Source organism: Emydura macquarii, unplaced genomic scaffold (genome assembly GCF_026122565.2).
Source record: "Emydura macquarii macquarii isolate MOO-44397 ecotype Brisbane River unplaced genomic scaffold, CSIRO-AGI_Emac_v2 contig_1672, whole genome shotgun sequence".
NCBI lineage: Eukaryota > Metazoa > Chordata > Testudines > Chelidae > Emydura > Emydura macquarii.
This window is the reverse complement of record NW_027131809.1, coordinates 8,992-27,571: the sequence shown is the minus strand read 5'-3', so window position 1 is coordinate 27,571 and position 18,580 is coordinate 8,992. Positions and strand designations below refer to the sequence as shown.

Sequence of the window (18,580 nt, the reverse complement as noted above, 5' to 3'; positions counted from 1 at the left end):
AATCAATCATCAAGTGATCCATCCTGTCACCAGTTCCCACCTTCTGGCAAACAGCAATCCCTGTCATGGCTTGTGTGTTTATGTTAAACATTTAAACAAATGTTAATCTATTTTTAATTTCACACACAGACATGATGAGTGAAACGTGTTACCAGATTGGAGAGTTTGTTCAGGAATATTCAACTGTTTTTTTTAATGCTACAGCATGTCATGCAGTTACAGAACAAAGGATTTCTTACCCTCTCTGCCATTTACCATGTGTGTGTCTGTACTATTCTAGGCATCACTTTATGGGACCTGGAGACACTTCAAAATCACGTAGATTCAAAACCACAGTCCAAGACTGAATTTCAGATTATTGCATCTGACAGCACTGAAGACAAGGCCTCTGCCCTCAATGTCACAGCATCACTGAAGGCCAGTTTCCTGTCTGGCCTGGTGGAAGTGAATGGATCTGCAGAATATTTAAGTGATACCAAGACATCAAAACATCAAGCCCGTGTTTCTCTCCAGTACTCAACTACAACGCAGTTTAAGCAGCTGACTATGAGCCATTTAGGGCGCCACAATGTTTCTTACCCTGAGGTATTTGAGCAAGGCACGGCCACTCATGTGGTCACGGCTGTGCTGTACGGGGCTCAGGCTTTCTTTGTCTTTGATCAGGATGTTGATTCATCTGAGAACATACAAAAGATACAGGGAAAACTCCAGGTTATTATTAAAAAGATACCCCAGGTCTCCATCGAAGGGGAAGGAGCTCTCAAAATGGATGACCAGGAAAAAGCACAAGCTGAAAAGCTTAGTTGTAAGTTTTATGGTGATTTTGCTCTTGAGAACAATCCAGCTACTTACCAAGAGGCCATGAAAATATATTCCACCCTCCCAAAGCTGCTGGGTGACAAGGGGGAGAAGGCCGTACCAGTGAGAGTCTGGCTGTACCCACTGACCAAGCTGGATTCCAAAGCTGCTCAGCTGGTGCGTGAGATCAGCATAGAACTGATCTTGGATGTTCAAACTGCCCTGGAGCAACTGACAGAGCTAGACATGCGATGTAACGACATGGTGAAGAATCCAATTGCCTCAACCTTCCCCGAAATCAAGACGAAAATCCAGCAATTCAAAGATCTGTGTAAGCAACACAGACAGACTTTCCAGAAACAGCTCGCAGGACTCTTACCCTCCATCCGTGGAGGTGGAAAAGAGGAAGGGGCCCTGGTGGACATTTTATCATGTAAGAATCAGTCACCGTTCAATACTCTGAGACTGAATGAATTTCTTGATACAAAGGAGCGAGAGATGAATTATGTGAATTACTTCCTTAGTGCCCTAAGCAATGTAGAAGTGGTGTCCTCCCAGAGTGAACTTGATAAAATACGACTCAACCCTGGGCTTGACTTCATTGTTTCTTTTACATTCACCTCGTTACATGAAGAGGAGCCGTATTTATCGGATTTAAAACAATGGCTTCACACTCAATTGATAAAGGAAACTCACGATCCAGCATCAGCCACTTCTGTCAGTGATAAACCAAAATCCAAAATGTGGTTTGAGGAAAAAGAAATATTTGAAAAAGATCGAAAATATGTAAAGTCCCTTTCAAATTTTGTCAGTGCCAACAAATCTAATGGGAAGACCCGGTTCGTTGTGGCCTCTGTTCCAGACAAGGACAATCCCGGAGTTTCCATTTACCTGTATGAAGATGGAGAGCTGGTCAGCACCAGCTTTGAGCCTCCATCAAAGCCTCTTCCTGCCCTGATTGATGGAATCAGACATGACCGTGTGCAGCTCACGTTTAACCCAGAAGCCTATGGAAGGGCTGCGATATCCGGCTATCGGGCAGAGTACAGAATTGCAGGACAGGAGAACTGGACAGATGTGAATGTAAATAACGAACAAGAGACATTCACAGTAACCGGGCTCCGTGCAAACACTGAGTACCAGTTCCGATACGCTGCGGTGAGCAAACCAGGGCTCAGCGAGAGCAGCGATGTGAGTGATACTGTGAAGACGCTCCCTCCTACCAGCCCTCCTGGGAAGCCTGGTGCAGCTGTTGTAGTTTTGTCAGCCATCGCCCTCACCTGGCAGAGTCCCAGTGTCATTGGAGATGGAGTCAGTATAAGGGAGTATAAGGTGGAATATAAGGAGGAGGCAGGAGATACAAATCAGGAGGGGAAAGACAAATGGCTGGAACGAAGGACAGGAAAGAGAACAGAGTTCTGTACCATTGAGGGACTGAGGCCTCAGACGTCCTACAGATTCCGGGTGTCGGCTGTGTGTGCAGATGGGGCTGTGAGTGACCCAAGCGAGGAGATTTTAATCTCAACACGAAAGGAAGGTAAACATTTCAATATATTTGCATATCTCCCCCAATATAGAACTCTGAGGCAATTAATACATAGAATCGTAGAAGATTAGGCTTGGAAGGGACCACAGGCGGTCATCTAATCTAAGCCCTTGTTCAAAGCAGGACGAACCCCAACTAAATCGTCCCAGCCAGGGCTTTGTCCAGCTGCACCTTAAAATCCTCTAAGGATGAAGATTCCACCACCTCCCTGGGTAACCCATTCCAGTGCTTCACCACCCTCCTAGGGAAAAAGTTTTTCCTAATATCCAATCTAGACCGCCCCCACTGCAACCTGAGACCATTGCTCCTTGTTCTGACATCTACTACCTCTGACATCTGCCTAGCCCCATCCTCCCTGGAACTTCCCTTCAGGTAGTTAAAGGCTGCTATCAAATCCCCCCTCATTCTTCTCTTCTGCAGACTACACAAGCCCAGTTCCCTCAGCGTCTCCTCATAAGTCTCGTGCACCAGTCCCCTCATCATTTTTGTTACCCTCTGCTGGACTCTCTCCAATTTGTCCACATCCTTTCTGTGGCGGGAGGCCAAAACTGGATGCAATACTCCAAATGCGGCCTCACCAATGCCGAATAGAGGGGAATAATCACTTTATGGTTACTTGGATTGCTTTGAAATTTGGTGTGCCCCAAAGGGGTGTTGGCTAAAGTCAGTGATCCAAATTTGAGGTCATTTGACCGAGGGGTGTCCAAGATTTCATCCCCCCCAGATTTTCTAAAGGTTGACATGTTTTACTGACATGTTTTTGCCCAGACTTGGGGATCAAACCATGGCTCTGCAATATCACTGAAAGACCTTATTGTATTAATTCTATGTATTACTGTGGGCCAGCATCGTATGTAACTCTCTAGTGGGGAGATGTGACAGATGTAAGAACCGCTGCTCAAAAGGCTATATTGAAAGTGTGCCAGACAAGTATGGACTTTAGGGACAATAAGTGTTAAGTGGGTTTCCTGGGCAGGCTCTAGGGCCAGGTGAATGCAAATTACCCACCTCTGGTCAATGCAAAAACGAGGCCTTTTGAAGCTGTGCCCTGAGGAGAGGGTTTTTTCTGTTGATTACCTGGTACAGAAGGCCAAGATCAAAGGCCCGAGCTGGATAAAGACATGGCTGATCTGCCCAGCCATTCCTGTGGTTCTGGATCAGAAAGGGAAGAACTTATAACCACAGGGAGAACCGAGAGGTGGGTTTTGAAGGACTAAAACCTACTAGAGCCCTAGGCTGGAGTTGGGGGATCTCCGGGAAGCTTTCTAGCAGGTGTAAGTTCTTTTATTGTTTTAATGTTTCTCTGTAATGCTTTTCCCTTCAGAAGAACCGTGCTTGCTCAGAAGGAGCTGTGTGGAAACGTAGACCCGTGGGCAATACACTGGTTGTAGCCTTCAGAAAGAAAGCAAAGGGCAGGCACTGGCCTGTTCAGGCAGCCTGGCTTGCTGGGGGCATCCTGTTGGAAAAAGATTCCAAATGAGGTTCGTTTACCCTGCACCAGATAAAAAAAGAGATCTAAGCAGGTATTTGGGCAGTCTCCAAGTTTTTATTTCTGCAGAGGTCGGACACTTCCCAGCAAGTGGTCAGTGTGAGACCTTGAAGGCATGCTCTTTTGCATATTTATACAAACATAAACATAAACATAAAATTACATATGCATAAATTCTTAATGCTCATTGGTACACTCAAATTATTATTACATTACTATTGGCTTTACACTTTCTACCTCTTCTAAATGTAAACATATGCATAACATAAAAGATAAGGGCAGAAGATTTCAACATATCTATCAAAATTGTCTAGTCTATTTCCCAAGACTGAAGAGAAAGCAAAAATTACTTAAGGCTGACTCCTCATTTCTCCTGTTAATCTCTCTCTCTGACCTTGGCAGAGATAAGCACCATAAACAATGGAGAAGAGGAGGGGGTGGGTGATTTCAACAGAAAGCAGAACACTAAAACAACTAAAATGGAGTAACTGTGGTCAAGCAAACAATTATTTTCCTTCAATCCCAGTGTAAGGCAGGGAGCTGGGCAGCCTGAAAAGCCCCGGTCAGGAGAGAGCAAGACACGGGTCTCCCCCCAAGAGGGGTGAGGGCTGGGAGCGCAGCCTTTATCCTTTATCCTTTCGCTCATCATTGTCTAGCTAGGCTAAAGGTCCCAGACATATTATGCTAATTTGCCTTAGCTCATCGTACAGGATGTGGCCTGTAGGTATCTTGCGTTACAGCCAAAATACTTTCAATATAAATCTGTAAATCTGTTATGATAAAACAAGCATTGAAACACAGAAGAGGCGATAACTTCATACGAAAAGATCTATATATGCAAGCAAGCAGGCTAGTCCTATGGGCTACACCACGATCCCTGCATTAGCATTTGACTCTATGCAAATAGACTGCCATTGTAAGGCACACAGTGCACCTTGGTCAGCCATGGAGACAAGTGTCTCCTGCCTCCTATCTCGTGGGGCGTTTTGTGACCCGTCCCTGCCTAGGGAGCCCCCTGAAAATGCCAAGGTCAGGGCAGGCTGTATAAGGAGAGCAGATTCTCCCAGCCCGGGTGGGTGACACTGAAGTCAGATTTCCCAACCAGCCACAAACAGCGCTTCTGATTCCCCACACTGGTTATCAAGAAGCCAGTCCACTAATACCCACAGCCCCCTTTACTGCATTCCTCTCTCTGGCTCCCAATCAGCCACTAGATCCAGTAAAGAGACCAGTTATTGAAACTCTCTGCTCTTTACTAAAAAGGTTCCCTCTGACCCCAAAGGTCAGCCACAGCACCAGATCAATGTAAGTTTGGATCTTACCTAAAATACCACGCTGCCAGCCAATCCTTTAGTACCTAAAACTAAAGGTTTATTATAAAAGGAAAGAAACAAACTGGTCCTAACCACATCAATCACACCATAAGGGGCTCATTCACCTGCACATCCACTAATGTTATATATGCCATCATGTGCCAGCAGTGCCCCTCTGCCATGTACATTGGCCAAACTGGACTGAACAGGCGCTCCCTACACCCGCCCACACTCCAGCTCAGCCTGCGCCACGGAAGGAACACCACAGCTGCTAAATCCTACAGCCCCTTCTGCCCCTTCTCCCCTCACTGCAGCCTGACGCCCACGGTGCCATCGAACACGCTGCTGTCACTTCACCTGAACTAAGCTCACCGACCACTCATCTCCCAGCTCCCTGTGCCTCACCAGGGACAGCCTACCCAGCGCAGCTCTGAAATGAGGCACACTGGATCTCCCACGGCACACACGCAGCTCTTTCCTTCCATCGCACACCCAGGGGCCAGGGAGAGGGGCTCTGTCTGTCTGTCTCTCTCTCTCTCTCACACACACACACACACACACACACACACACACAACCTGCAGTGGGTCACAGCCCCACAGATCATCTCATATCACAGTCACAGCTCTTCTAACTTATTCCTTCACCCTTCAGTACAGCTACACCCAGCCCAGTGATGGCAGCTGCTGTGCATGCAGCTGGTTCCCAGGGGCTAGTGCCAGCTCCAGGGGGCAGAGTTAAGGCTGTGATCGCGCTGTCTCCTGGCGTTCACAAGAACTTGACTTTCTTGGAGGGCTCCAGGTATCACCAGACAAACTTACCTCGGGGTTAATGACGTCTCCTTGCCATGGGATCGCTCTGTGTATAGCTGCTAATAGACAGAGCAGTACCGACTAGTGTACGTGTGCGTTACGCAGTATTGTCCCTGAGTAGGTGAGTGACGCGGGAGAAGATTCTGAGTCTCAGGTCTGGCCCCGCCGAACATTTCGCTGTCACTGACCCACGTCTAACGCTCTGATTCTGTCTCTCCCCAGAGAATGTGACTCTGGATCCAGACACTGCACATCCTGAGCTCGTCCTGTCTGGAGATGGAAGAAGTGTGCGCCGGGGACACAAGAGCCAGATATTGTCTGACAGTCCTGAGAGATTTGATTATATGATCTGTGTGCTGGGCTCTGAGGGGTTCACCTCGGGGAAACATTCCTGGCAGGTGAAGGTGGAGGGAGGGCTAGCCGGAGACTGGGCTGTGGGGGTAGCTAGACAGTCTGTGCAGAGGAAGGACGAGGTTGCCTTTACCCCCGAGGAGGGGATCTGGGTGGTGCAGCAGTGGGGCAGTGGCAGTGACTACAGGGCTCACACCTCCCCTGTCACCCGCCTGTCCTTGAGTAGAGAACCCAGCAGGATCCAGGTCTCTCTGGACTATGAAGGGGGGTTGGTGGCATTTCATTATGCTGATGATCTGACCCCGATCTTCACCTTCCCACAGGCCTCTTTCAAGGGGGAGAAAATCTTCCCTTTCTTCTGGGTCTGGGGTGCAGGATTCCAGCTGAGCCTGAGTCCCTGAGACTCAGGGTAGCCCAGGGCCCTGTCAGTACCATGGAGAGCAGGCTAGATAAACCCATCGCACTGTCCTGCAGTGACTGCCCAGCCTGCTTGTTAGACTCATAGACTCTATGGTCAGAAGGGACCAATATCATCATCTGGTCTGACCTGCACAACGCAGGTCACAAAACCACAGACCGCCTCCTCCTTCCCCCCCCCCCCCCCCATCCTGTAACAGACCCTGACCTAGGGCTGAGTTATTGAAGCCCTCAAATCATGGTTTATAGACTTTAAGATACAGAGAATCCACCAGCAAGTGAGCTGTGCCCCATGCTACAGAGGAAGATGAAAACCCTCCAGAGCCTTTTCCACTCTGCTCTGGGGGAAAACTCCTTCCCGACCCCAAATATGGTGATCAGCTAAACCCTGACCCTGGGCAAGACTCACCAGCCAGACACCCGGAAAGAATTCTCTGTAGTAACTCAGGAGCCCCCATCTCACATCCCTTCACAAGCCATTGGCATATCTACCCCCAGCAGTCAAAGATCAGTCAATTGCAAATAAGGCTGTCCCATCAGACCATCCCCTCCATTCGTTTATCAAGCTCGCTGTTAAAGCCAGCGAGGCTTTTTGCCCCCACTGCTCACCTTGGAAGGCTGTTCCAGGACTTCACTCCTTTGACGGTTAGAAACCTGCATCTAATTTCAAGTCTAAACTTCCTGATGGCAGTGTACGGGATTCTCCCGTCCTAAATGCAGGACTTTGCACTTGTCCTCGTTGAACCTCATCAGATTTCTTTTGGCCCAATCCTCCAGTTTGTTTAGGTCACTCTGTATCCTATCCCTACCTTCCAGGGTATCTACCACTCCCCCCAGCTTAGTGTCATCCGCAAACTTGCTGATGGTGTAATCTACCCCATCCTCCAGATCATTAATGAAGATGTTGAACAAAACCGGTCCCAGGACCGACCCTTGGGGCACTCTACTTGTGACCGGCTGACAGCTAGACATGGAGCCATTGATCACTACTCGTTGAGCCCTATGCTCTAGCCAGTTCTCTATCCATCTTATAGTCCATTCATCCAACCCATACTTCTTTAACTTGCTGATAAGAATACTGTGAGAGACAGTATCAAAAGCTTTGCTAAAGTCAAGATATGTCACATCCACTGCCTTCCCTACATCCACAGAGCCAGTCATCTCATCATAAAAGGCAATCAGGTTGGTCAGACCCTTGGTGAATTCCTCTCTTCCACGTGCCTCAGAATGGATTCTTTGAGGACCTGCTTCATGATTTTTCCAGGGACTGAGGTTAGAGTGAAAAGTGTAAGAAGTGAAAGTGTGGACAGATGTCTAGGGAGGAGTATAAAATACTGCTCAAACGTGCAGGAGTGAAATCAGGAAGGCCAAAGCACAATTGTAATTGCAGTTATCAAGGGATGTGCGGCTCTTTCCTTAGCTCGGCCTTGCTCTGGGATGGGACCCCGGCCTCCTGACTCCCTCATTGGCCTGCCTGCCCTGTCAATCAGGTTGAGCTGGTGCGTTGGCCTCTCCCCACTGGCCCTGGGGCTGTCGGGCTCACGGCCCTGATTTCTCCTCGACCCGACCCCTGTCCACAAGGAAGGGCCTGGTTGCAAGACGCATCGCGACTAGTCTGTGTGGTGAGCTGACTTCATAGCAGCTACTGCAATATTAACCTTAGTTGAGGATGCGAGTTATTTGTTAACGAATTGTGACCAACTCCTTGACTCATTATTAATCTGACTTGGAATCACTTCAAATCTTGCTGTTGTCAATAAACTGATTTGTCTGTTTTATCTAAACAGGGCATGTGGACTGAGTGTGTGCAGAGCCCTCACTTAGCATGCCAGAGCTGGGGCATATCAATGGCTTTGATAAATTGACGGTGTGGTGAGGGTGGCCTGTTCTGCCCTTCCGTGGGTCCTGCGCCCTTTTCGGCTATGCTGGGGGTGTGACTGGGCGGGAGCAGGGGGGCCTGTGGGGAGTAGCCTCAAACTGCTTAGTCCATGAGCTACTATCTTCCCTGGGTCACCTGTCCTTGGCCCCACTGCTCATGATCCACCTCCTGGAAGCGGGATGGGGGTCCTCCCTCAGGCCTCTCTGCCTGTGATCTCTGGCCATGCCCAGACAGGCTTCCCCTGGACTCTTGTACCTTTCGGGTTGTGGTAGCAACAGCACACGCTCGCTGCGCTGCTCTCAGCTCTCTTTCAGCTGCCCCCATCTGCCTGACAGGGAGGCTTTTAACTGCTGGGGCAAGCTTCTTGATTGGACTCAGCTGGCCTAATTGGCCTAATTGCCCTGGAATAACCCCAGCTGGATCACCCAGGGAACAGGGATTTGTTGATTCCGGGGCTAATATAGATACTCTCCACTGCTCTCCTGTACTCTCCTGGCTGGCCGTGGGGCCTGTTGTAGCAGTGGCGGTGAAGAATGCCCCTTTTCCTGACACTTGGGGTCCCCCTGCCCTTCTGTTTCTCCACCCCCCTTTGCCCCATAGCTGCCCCTGCTGCCTAGCTCCCCCGTCCCTCCCTGTAGTTTGCTACTTGCCTCTTTGCCTGTGTCAGTTTGTTTGCCCTGCCCTTCTTGCTTTGGTCCCCTTCTGGTTTGTTTGTTTGCTCCACCCCGGCCCCTGAGTTCGTTTGTTTGTCCCCTCCGCAGCCCCTGAGTTTGGCTGTTCCCTGCCCCGCCCAGCTTCAGGGGTCTGCCTCCCAGCCCTATCCCTGCCCCATCCCTATCCCTGCCCCACGCCCCCCCTCCCCTGCCTGCAGCAGCCCCCCCTGCTGCCTCTTCCTCTCTGGCCCCTGTACTCCTGACGCCCCCAGTGCCCGTGGCCTCCCTTTCACCACCTCCCCTCTTTTTAGTTGACCCCCCTGCACACTGCACTCCCCTCCATTGGCTTAGTTCCTGCCCCCCTGCGCCTCGTGCAGCCGGAGGAGCCGGACTTCCATCTTCGGGCCGGTGAGTGCATCGCCCCTGCACCCTCGCCTGGCTTAGGCCCCCTGCTTTCCCCTGTCCTGGTGCCCTCCTCCCCTGCTTTCAGCCTAGCAGGGAGGAGTGGTTGCCCCCCTCCCCCTCCTCCTCCCGCTCAGGAGACTGACAAGCAGCGGGGGGCGGGGGGCTAGCCACGCCCAGCAAGTGGCAAGGGCTAACCCAGCCCAGTGTCCGGCAGGAGCCAGCAGAGCGGGGTAGCTGGCCCCAGCGACAGAGGGGACAGTGCGGTGACAGCGGTCGGGAGGGCACGGGGGAGTGAGGCGGGAGAGGCGAAGGACACGCCCCAGGTACTCAGGGGTGGGGTGGGTTCTGCTCCTGGTTTTTGTGTTTATGAATTCTGCTTGCCCAAAGCAGAGCTGTGTCACTGCCTGCCTGTCATTCACAGGGGCACTTTCTACACTCAGACTCGGCGCTTGCGAGAGGGGCAGTGTTGCCTTTGGGGGCGCCCGGGGGCTAGTGTGTGATTTCCCCGGTGACTGGGTGGGGGCTTGAGCCGGTTTGGTGGTGTGTCATTGACAGGCACCCCTAGGCAGTGAACCCGGCCCTTGCTGCTGCCGGCTCTGCCTGGCAGACGGGTCACAGACGACGTGACAAATACAGGTAACCAACAGTAGGAGGGGCTGGGGCAAGGAAGGAGGAACATCACGGTCGTAGGGTCAGCTGGTGACTCGGTAACAGACTGTGCTGCACGTCTTGGGCACTTAATCTGAACTTCTTATTATGTATCTTTTATCGGAATTGCGGCCTCACAGTGTTAGGTGCTGCACAAACACACATGGGCGCACACCCAAACACGCACACATGTGCGCACACACACAAACACACACGGTCCCTGCCACAAGCAGCTTAGTCTTATTCTTAGAAAACATGAAATGATCAGTAATGTTCATTCACTTCTTGTGGGAATCACGGAAGGGAACTTGAGGAGAGGGTGAGGCGCTGGTGCCCTAGATTGACAGGGCATGCCAAGAGTGGAGGTGGCCCGGAAGCAGGCACAGCGATGGCTTGGCAGAAGCAGATGAATGGCACCCTGAGCCTGGCGTTATCCGTGCTGCCGAGAGGATGGAGGGTGATGTGACAAGGGACTAACTCAGGGATGCAGATAGAGGTGGCATCGTGCAGGGCTGGGAAGGTGAGGACAAGAAGTTTGAAGAAGATGCAGTGAAGTAGGGAGAAGCCAGTGAAGGGAATTGAAGACGAGAATGAGTCCTCGATTATTAGGGACTCTACTCATCTCCAGACTGAATTGTTACTGGCACTTGCGTGTGCTGCATTGCAGGCCCCTCGTAAACGTCAGCTGATGCAGAAGGCAGCTACTAACTTTCTTGATAGGGGGGGCGGAGGATGGGGTGTCTCACATGTCATGTGACACCTGTGCTCTGTGGTCTGCACCAGCTTCTACTTCACTTCTGGGTGCAGTTCACAGAGCTGGTTTGGACCAATCAATCTCTGTATTCGGGTTGATTTTGATAGATCAGTAAAAGGGGCAGAGAACAACAAGTCTAATAATCAATGTTACACTATCGCATGGTAGCAGGAGCCGAAATCGGTAGAGCTCTGTGATAGGCCTGTGCAGCTGTGATGTGACTAAGCCTGGAGGGGAGAGGAGCCTCTCGCTCAACCTTTGCCAGACCCTGCATCCCTCCCTGATGCTCTGCGCTTCAGGAAAAGACCAATAAGTTCATTGATGCATGGCTGGATGGGAGATGTGTAGAGGAGTGGCCTGTCCCTCCCGCCCAGTCTCGGAGGGAGGTCACGCCGCCTCGCTGCTGTCCATGTGCGGATACACTTGATACAGGGATTAGCTCTCCACTCTCCGTACCCCCAGGCCCTCAAGCTGGGCGGGCGAGTAAGCAGCCTATAGCCCTCGGCAGGGCGAGTAAGCAGATGGGGCAGGCAAAGCAGTCTATAGTCCTCAGTCCTCAGGCAGGGCAGGGCAAGCAAAGCAAGCCGGCTACAGCGTACTGAGGCTTCACAGGAGAAGCCCTGGCTGGGATGGTTTAGTTGGGTTGGTCCTGCTGTGAGCAGGGGGTTGGGCTAGATACCTCCGGAGGTCACTGCCAACCCTCATCGTCTATGATTCTATGATTCTAGGGCAGGGGTGTCAAACTCATTTGCCACCAGAGGCTATGACGCCGCGAGATCTTGCAGCAGCGCACAATGCTGCCAGTGGCCAGACCAAAAAGGTTGGTGGGCCGTATCCAGCCCGGGGGCCGGAGGTTTGATACCCCTGTTCTATCTGCACAGATAGTACAGTGGTGGGCAGCAGCATAACCCATGACATCAATACACAGAGGAATGCTCTTAACTCAAGGCCCTTTTTGATGCTACTATTGCTTTAAAAATTAAACATATTTTGAAAGGCGGCTCTGGGAATGCTGCAATTTAAGCCACATGATGGCGCTGCCCCGTCACAGCTGCCGTCTAGCAGCACAGCGACTCCGAAGGAAGGGCACTAAGGGTGCCAGTGGGGGCGGTGCTCAGGCAGAAAGTAGATGAGCTTTAGTCACTGTAAATACAGCCAGTGAGCGAACAAGAGACAACGTCAGCCCGGGAATGTGGCGGGTGGAGGCAGAAGGAAAAGGAGGAAGGGAAGAGCTGGATGCAAATGTTCTCTCACACGGACAATAGACTCACTGGAGTTACACTAACTACACTAATACACTGCTTCACTAGCAGATCGTGTTCTTTACGTCTCGCCCTGAAAGGCATTTTCTCCAGCCCTTGAGTCATTCTTGTGGTTCTTTGCTGCACCCTCTCCAATTAATATCAGTATTAAAAATCAGTCAATCAATCAATACCAGTATGGAAACCATCAGTCTGTAAGGGCTCCTCCAGCACAGAGACTGTGGCAGACTCAGAAACCTCAGTCCATAGGCCAGTGGCTCTAGCGGGACGAAGCCACATGGCTGCTTTACATTTCAGGGCACTGGTCAGGACTCCTGCTTTGGGCAATCGTGAATGAAACAATAATTTCACAGCTGGAACAAGTGAGAAAGGCAACAGACCCTGTGAGCTGACCATGAGCGGAAGAAGTGAGGGGAGACTTCTCTTCTGAGGAAGGCAGAGACTAGGTGAGACATTTCAGGGTGTGCGGGGCCTGTGCAATGACTGGGAATGCTCTGAATACTGGCTGCCGAGCAGGCGAGGGAAGGGCCAAGACCATCTTGTTCATAAACCTGCAGCCTGTCATCCCAGTCAAAGGGAGGTGGAAACAGCGTCAGAGGCTCCATGCAGATTCCCTGGGGCAGCATCAGAGGAACTGGTGCTGTACTGGGCATGGGTTTCCTGCCCTCTTCCGAACCCTAAAATTCACCCTAGCAGGACAGCTCACAGAGACACCTCACCTCCTGCAGTCTCCACCTGGTTTGCTGGCTGTGTCTGTGCTGGACAGCACATCTCTGTGCTGCCTTGTAACACTGTTTTGTCGGGTGCTGCCCTCCGGTGGTTCCAGTCACATGGAGCGGTTAGGGTGATGGGTAATTGTGCGTCATCACCAAGGATTGCCAGTGTCCGGCGAGGCTCTATCCCATCTCCCCTGCTGCTCCAGGTGTGGCTGAGATCTCCTGGCAAGGTGATTTGCAAGCAGCGAGCAGAGCATCATCTCTCCACTGCTGATCCACCATTGTCTCTTTCTTGTCCCGTGGACCCTGCACGTTTGGTCCGTTTGTGGGAAGAGGCTTGGATGACGTTGCTGGAGCCACCTCCTCCTCTGCCCGAGGAACTCAGAAGTCTGGCCCATTGCTGGGAGGCTGCTCACTTCCCTCCTGTCCCTGGTTATGAAGGAGAGTCACTGCGGGGCGGCGAGTCTGGTGACGAATGCTGATGTCTCTTTTAGCCTTGCCCTTTCCGTGGAAAGCCCCCAGTGCTGGATCTGAGAGGAAAAGGTTTTGGGGTGTTTTTGCTTTCTCCCATCCTACTCAAAGTAACCCAGGGGCTGTGTCCCCGCCGAGGCTGCAACTGAATCCCTTCCATCCCCCTAAATGAGCTTATCTGGGGTCCGTGTAGATATCCGAACGGTCCCAGCAATATACAGGGACCATAGAGTGCACAGGCTCAGTGACCTGGAACTGCTCTGAATGAAGTTCAGACAGGACCTTCTCGTGGTGTGTCTCCGCTCAGGGCACACTCTCACTAGGGCAAGCCTTCTTGGTTTCAGGGCCTCCAGGGTCTGACCGCGGGGCGTTCAGCCCCCCCGTTCATACCGTGAGCTCCCCGCAGTGAGTCCACCTCGATAGGACAACAGGGGAAGCCTCACACGCCCTCAAGGGGCCAAGCATCCCCACCTCGCAGTCAGCTCAGCCAGTGAGGTAAGACAGAAGGTTTATTAGTCGTTGGGAACACAGTGTAGAACAATTCTTATTAGCACAGAAAGCAGGAACATTCAGCAAAGTCCATATTGGAAGAGGGGAGAGCCAGAGCCCAGAGCTCCCCCCAAATCTCCCCCCGAGTCCCAAACCAGGAGACTGACTCGCTTCCAGCAGCACACTCAGTCGTGCCCAGTTGCCCCTCCTCCGTCCTTTGTCAAACAAGTCACTTGGCCTCCACCTCTCTCTTCTCTCCAAGTCCTGGCGTCCGTCTGGCTGGAGGACGCAGAGGGGCCCTGCCCATCAGTTGCCAGGTTAGAGAGTGTCTGGTCATTAGCTGTGCACAGGCAGCTAGAGGCAGTCACACTTGAGAACTAGGGTCTCTGCAAAAACCACACGCCCTTGTCCCACACCTAGGTACCTGTGCAATACACAGGGGAAACTGAGGCACGCACGGTATACATGTGAAACATTAAGGAAACAAAACCTACTTTGTCACACCGGGCTGTTCTGAGCTGTTGGTTGGCTGCCCTGGCATGTCAGTCAGGGTCCTGAGTCCAGTAACTTCTCCTTCTCGGGTGCCACCTCCCCAGTCTGGCTAGGTCTCAAGCTGCCCGGGTAGGCAGATCTTCGGGGTCCTTCTTTCTGGAGCCTGTTGATAGGTGGCTGGGTTGCCAGGACAACATTTGACGTCCAGTTTCCATTTCTCAGCTTTTCATAAGCCCGAAATGGCCGGGGGAGAGGGTTGGAGCGTGTTTTGAAATGGCAGCTGTGTGGTGTCACTGGCACTTGGTTGGTGCAACAGGAAGAGAGTGGTGGAAGCCACTCCACAGTTAAGGCTGACTTTCCAATCCTAACTGCTATTTTGGCCCTACCGCTAAAATATCAGCCTCAAAAAGGGGACGAGGTCTGGGGGAGAGATCAATTTCTTTTCTTCCAAATGTGAATGTAATCAGCCAGGTGCTCCTGGCTCATGGCACCTTGAACACACAGCTCATCACTAGAGTTGAAAGGCCGGCTGGCCGCTATCTGCCACGTCCCAGCAGAAACAACCACACTGAAGGAGAGTAGTTTTCTGGATGATGCCTTTTGTTCTGAAACAAGAAGACTTAATGCTACAGCTGGTTCTGAGTGCAGCACACTCAGCCTCTTCCTCTCCTGCCTCTCAGTGGAAGAGGAGTTTCTTTCTGTTCTCTATGTTGCTTTTTCCAAACCACAGCTGTCATTTCCTTAGGTTTTGTGACTCTGTATTGCTTTTCGGCTGCTGATTCCAGGTGAAGGAGTCTCTCTTTATCGAGCACCCTTGCAGAAGGAGGGGCTGACGGCCGGAACCCCGCCACCTCCAGGTGAGGGATTGTGGGGGGGCCCTGATCCTGGGCTGCCTCCTGGTGAGGGATTGGGTAGGAGGGCTCCGGCTATCCGTTTATCCTCGCCTCCTGAGTGTGCACGGCCCTGCTGCACGAGCTCCAGCTACCTGGGGCTGATAGCTAGAGCTCTTAAAAAAAAAAAAAAAAAGGCGCACAGCTCAATAGTTTGGGAACCGCTGGCCTGGAGCCTTTGGGAAGTCCTGGAATGCAGGCTCCTGAGTTCTAATTCTGGGTCTGACACTGGCCATGGGACAGCCACTTAACATCTCGGTCTCAGTTTCTCCATCTGTAAAATGGGGATGATAATACTGACCGCCCCTACCTCACAGGGGTGTTGTGAGGGATAACTAATCACCTGCTGTTTGATCCATGCTTTGAAGAGGATAAAAAGCGCTTGGCTGGAAGAATAAGTATTATTATTACTATGGCCTCGCGACTGCCCTTCACTGGGCCTGGATATGTAGGAATTTTTCCTGAGACGCCCTTAGCTTGCAGCAGGTCAAGGTCCATCTGTATTTATATTTTCATTCTTTTTTCTAATCTAGAAACTAATAAAGAGGTGTAAATGGAATGAGCCGGCTCCGTTTGTCCAGTGGCTCACCATGCTGCTCATTGCTCACTTTTCCATGACCATCACTGCATTTCCCCCCTAAACTGCTTCTGTTGTCTTACTAGGTCCAGAGGCTAAATGTACACAGCAGGAATTGTCAGCTCCCTCTTTCCTCCTTGGAAGATCAGTACTTCATCTGCGTTATGTCCCCACTGAAGCAAGTCCCTTGTGCCCCGGCCCGGCTCCTGCTCACTTCCCCTCGCACTAGGTAGCCCTTTTACAGAGACGTTTTTCCCCAGCGTGCCTTTCTAGAGCGGCCATTTAAACTCCGCTGAGCCCAGCAGCTGCAGTCCTACAGTGGCCTTTTTGCAGCTAGCCGCTGCTGGGTCTGCCTCTGTCTCCCCCGGCTGGTAAGGAAGTGCCCGCTATGTTTGCCCTTCCTCAGGCTGGGTTTGGCAGATGCTCACCACCCATAACGGGGGGGAGGGGCAGATTTCCAAAAGCACTTGGCACCTAAACAAGGGAACCAGTTTTCCAGAGTGCTCATCCTGGCCACACTGCTCAGGGTCTGATGGATCTTCTCCCGTCCGCTCTCGAGACCTCTCCAGTTCATGAGTTTTCAGAAGTACATGGTGGCCAGTGCTGTAGTGGCTCATTTGCTCTGTGGCTCGGCTGCATGTTACTTGGGCTTGCTTTAGGCTATAGGGAAAGCAGTTCAATAGTTCATGGGGTCCCGTGTCAGCCCTTTTTACACCGTCATCCCGACTGTCCCAACTTTCTGCATATCTTGTCTTTTCCAAGTAGCAGCAAAGGGAGGAAGTCCAGGGCATCCAGCATCTCAGGAACTCGTCCTCATTCATTTCAAGCTAGGTTCTGATGTAGCGCTCTCAGTGGGGCAGCCGGGCCCCTTAGTCCTTGTGTGTCGGACCTTGTTCCCCGCTCCGTCGAAATGGATCACGTGAAGCGTAAGGTGAGGGTGGGCTGAACTGGCCCCAGGCATGATCCTTGGTAGGAAAGTGCTGACGTCCTGTCTGTTCCTTTTCCCTTATTTCCCCCCTACCATAGGGGGAGAGACTTTCCTTATTGCCTTACAGGACACCGCAAACTCCTCCTTACGTGCATCTCTTGCTGGTGTCTCCTCTGCGCTGTGACATTAGTGTAGCACGTGTTTCTGGTCTGGGGAAGCAGGCGCTCACAGGACACCAGCTCTGACACTGGTCTGTGCCGGGAGCCCCACACAGCAGGGGTGGCTGGCAGGAAGGAAGCGGAGCAGGCCGCATGGGGGCGGTTGCTTGCAGGAGAAGCTGGTGCAGGGAACGCTGTGTCGCAAAGGGGCTGAGTTCCTACCTTACCCCACAGAGCAAACCGACTCGAACGTCGCCACTGCCTGGAGCTTGGCTCGCGCGGGGACTCAGCGCCGTCCCCCAGCAGGAACCTTGGCCCGAGCTGGGCTGGGGAGGGGGAGCGCAGCAGGATTGTCTCTCTCCCGGCACAGGCTGCGTGGAGCTAACAGGAGCCACCTGCCAGCATGAATCAGCATGAATTACGCTGCAGTTTTACACTGCGTTTTTGCACCTGAGCCGAAAGCTGCCCGGTGTGGTCTGGTGGGGAGGGCTGACTGGGCAGCCAGGCGACCCCAGGTCCAGGCTGGGCTCTGCCGCTGACCCACTGTCTGACTTTGGGCAAGTTACGCCCCAGTCCATGCCTAGTTTCCCCTCCTGTCCTTTGTCTTTTCTATTTAGACCGTAAGCCTGCTGGATCAGGGACTGTCACTGTCTGCAGCTGTACAGCACCTAGCACCATGGGGCCCTGACCTCAGCTGGGGCCTCTCCATGCTACTGGAAGACAAATAATTAAAAAAAGAAAAAGATGCCCCCGAATCCCTGAAGTTTGGCATTTTCCTCTCGGAGGCATTTGGCAGCAGTAGGCAGCGCAGCCCTGGGAATGTGCTGCTGCGGGTGAGGGGTGTTGTGCTGAGGCCTATGCGGTGTTGTAGCCGTGTCGTGCCCGGGTACGAGAGACACAAGGTGGGGGAGGGAATATTTTTCATTGCTCCGTCTTCCATGGGTGAGAGAGAGAAGCGTTCGAGCCGCGCAGCTCTTCAGGTGCGACCGTTCCAGCTGCTGCCCAGTCCCCACACCGTCTGCAAGACGAGTGCGGCTCACTGCCAACGCCTTCCTACCCCGCCGTGCATGTCGTGGGGAGACAGGCCCCTGGTTTCCCCCCGCCTGCAGGGAGGGCAGGATCGTGGCACTGCTGCTGGGTGGGATTCGTGGCGGCAGGGCTGGGAAATGGCGGTGGAAGAGGTTACCACACTGCTGTGCCCGTTGCAGCACCACCACGCTGGCAGGCTGCCGCAGAAGTCAGCCGCTCTCCAGCCTTTCCCCTCTGCACACCACTTCCATTCCTGCTACGTTTACAACATCCTGGGAGGGAGAAAGAGAGCGTTTCCTCAACCGGTCACCAGGGGCCCTTCCTGGAACGCTTGTTTTCAGCAGACACAGCACGCTGAGAACGCATGCAGCAGCAGACGCAGCACACTGAGAACACATGCAGCAGACGCAGCACACTGAGAACACATGCAGCAGACGCAGCACACTGAGAACACACGCAGCAGCAGACGCAGCACACTGAGAACACATGCAGCAGACACGGCACA

General features: G+C 52.3%; 1 protein-coding gene across 1 annotated transcript; it reads left to right on the top strand.

The window, feature by feature from the left end:
* Window positions 1–210: 210 nt before the first annotated feature.
* LOC137158402 (stonustoxin subunit alpha-like) lies at window positions 211–6,888 on the top strand. The gene is made up of 2 exons (XM_067556154.1): window positions 211–2,335; window positions 6,179–6,888. Exons 1-2 carry the CDS (start codon window positions 211–213, stop codon window positions 6,706–6,708), a joined length of 2,655 nt encoding a protein of 884 aa, XP_067412255.1. The 3' UTR covers window positions 6,709–6,888.
* The last annotated feature ends 11,692 nt before the right edge of the window (window positions 6,889–18,580 follow it).

Bases quoted from the DNA above. Each gene is read 5' to 3' on its own strand.
- LOC137158402 (XM_067556154.1), top strand. From the start codon at position 211: ATGCAGTTACAGAACAAAGGATTTCTTACCCTCTCTGCCATTTACCAT. The intron at 2,336-6,178 runs GTAAACATTTCA...GTCTCTCCCCAG, and splicing joins AATCTCAACACGAAAGGAAG to AGAATGTGACTCTGGATCCA.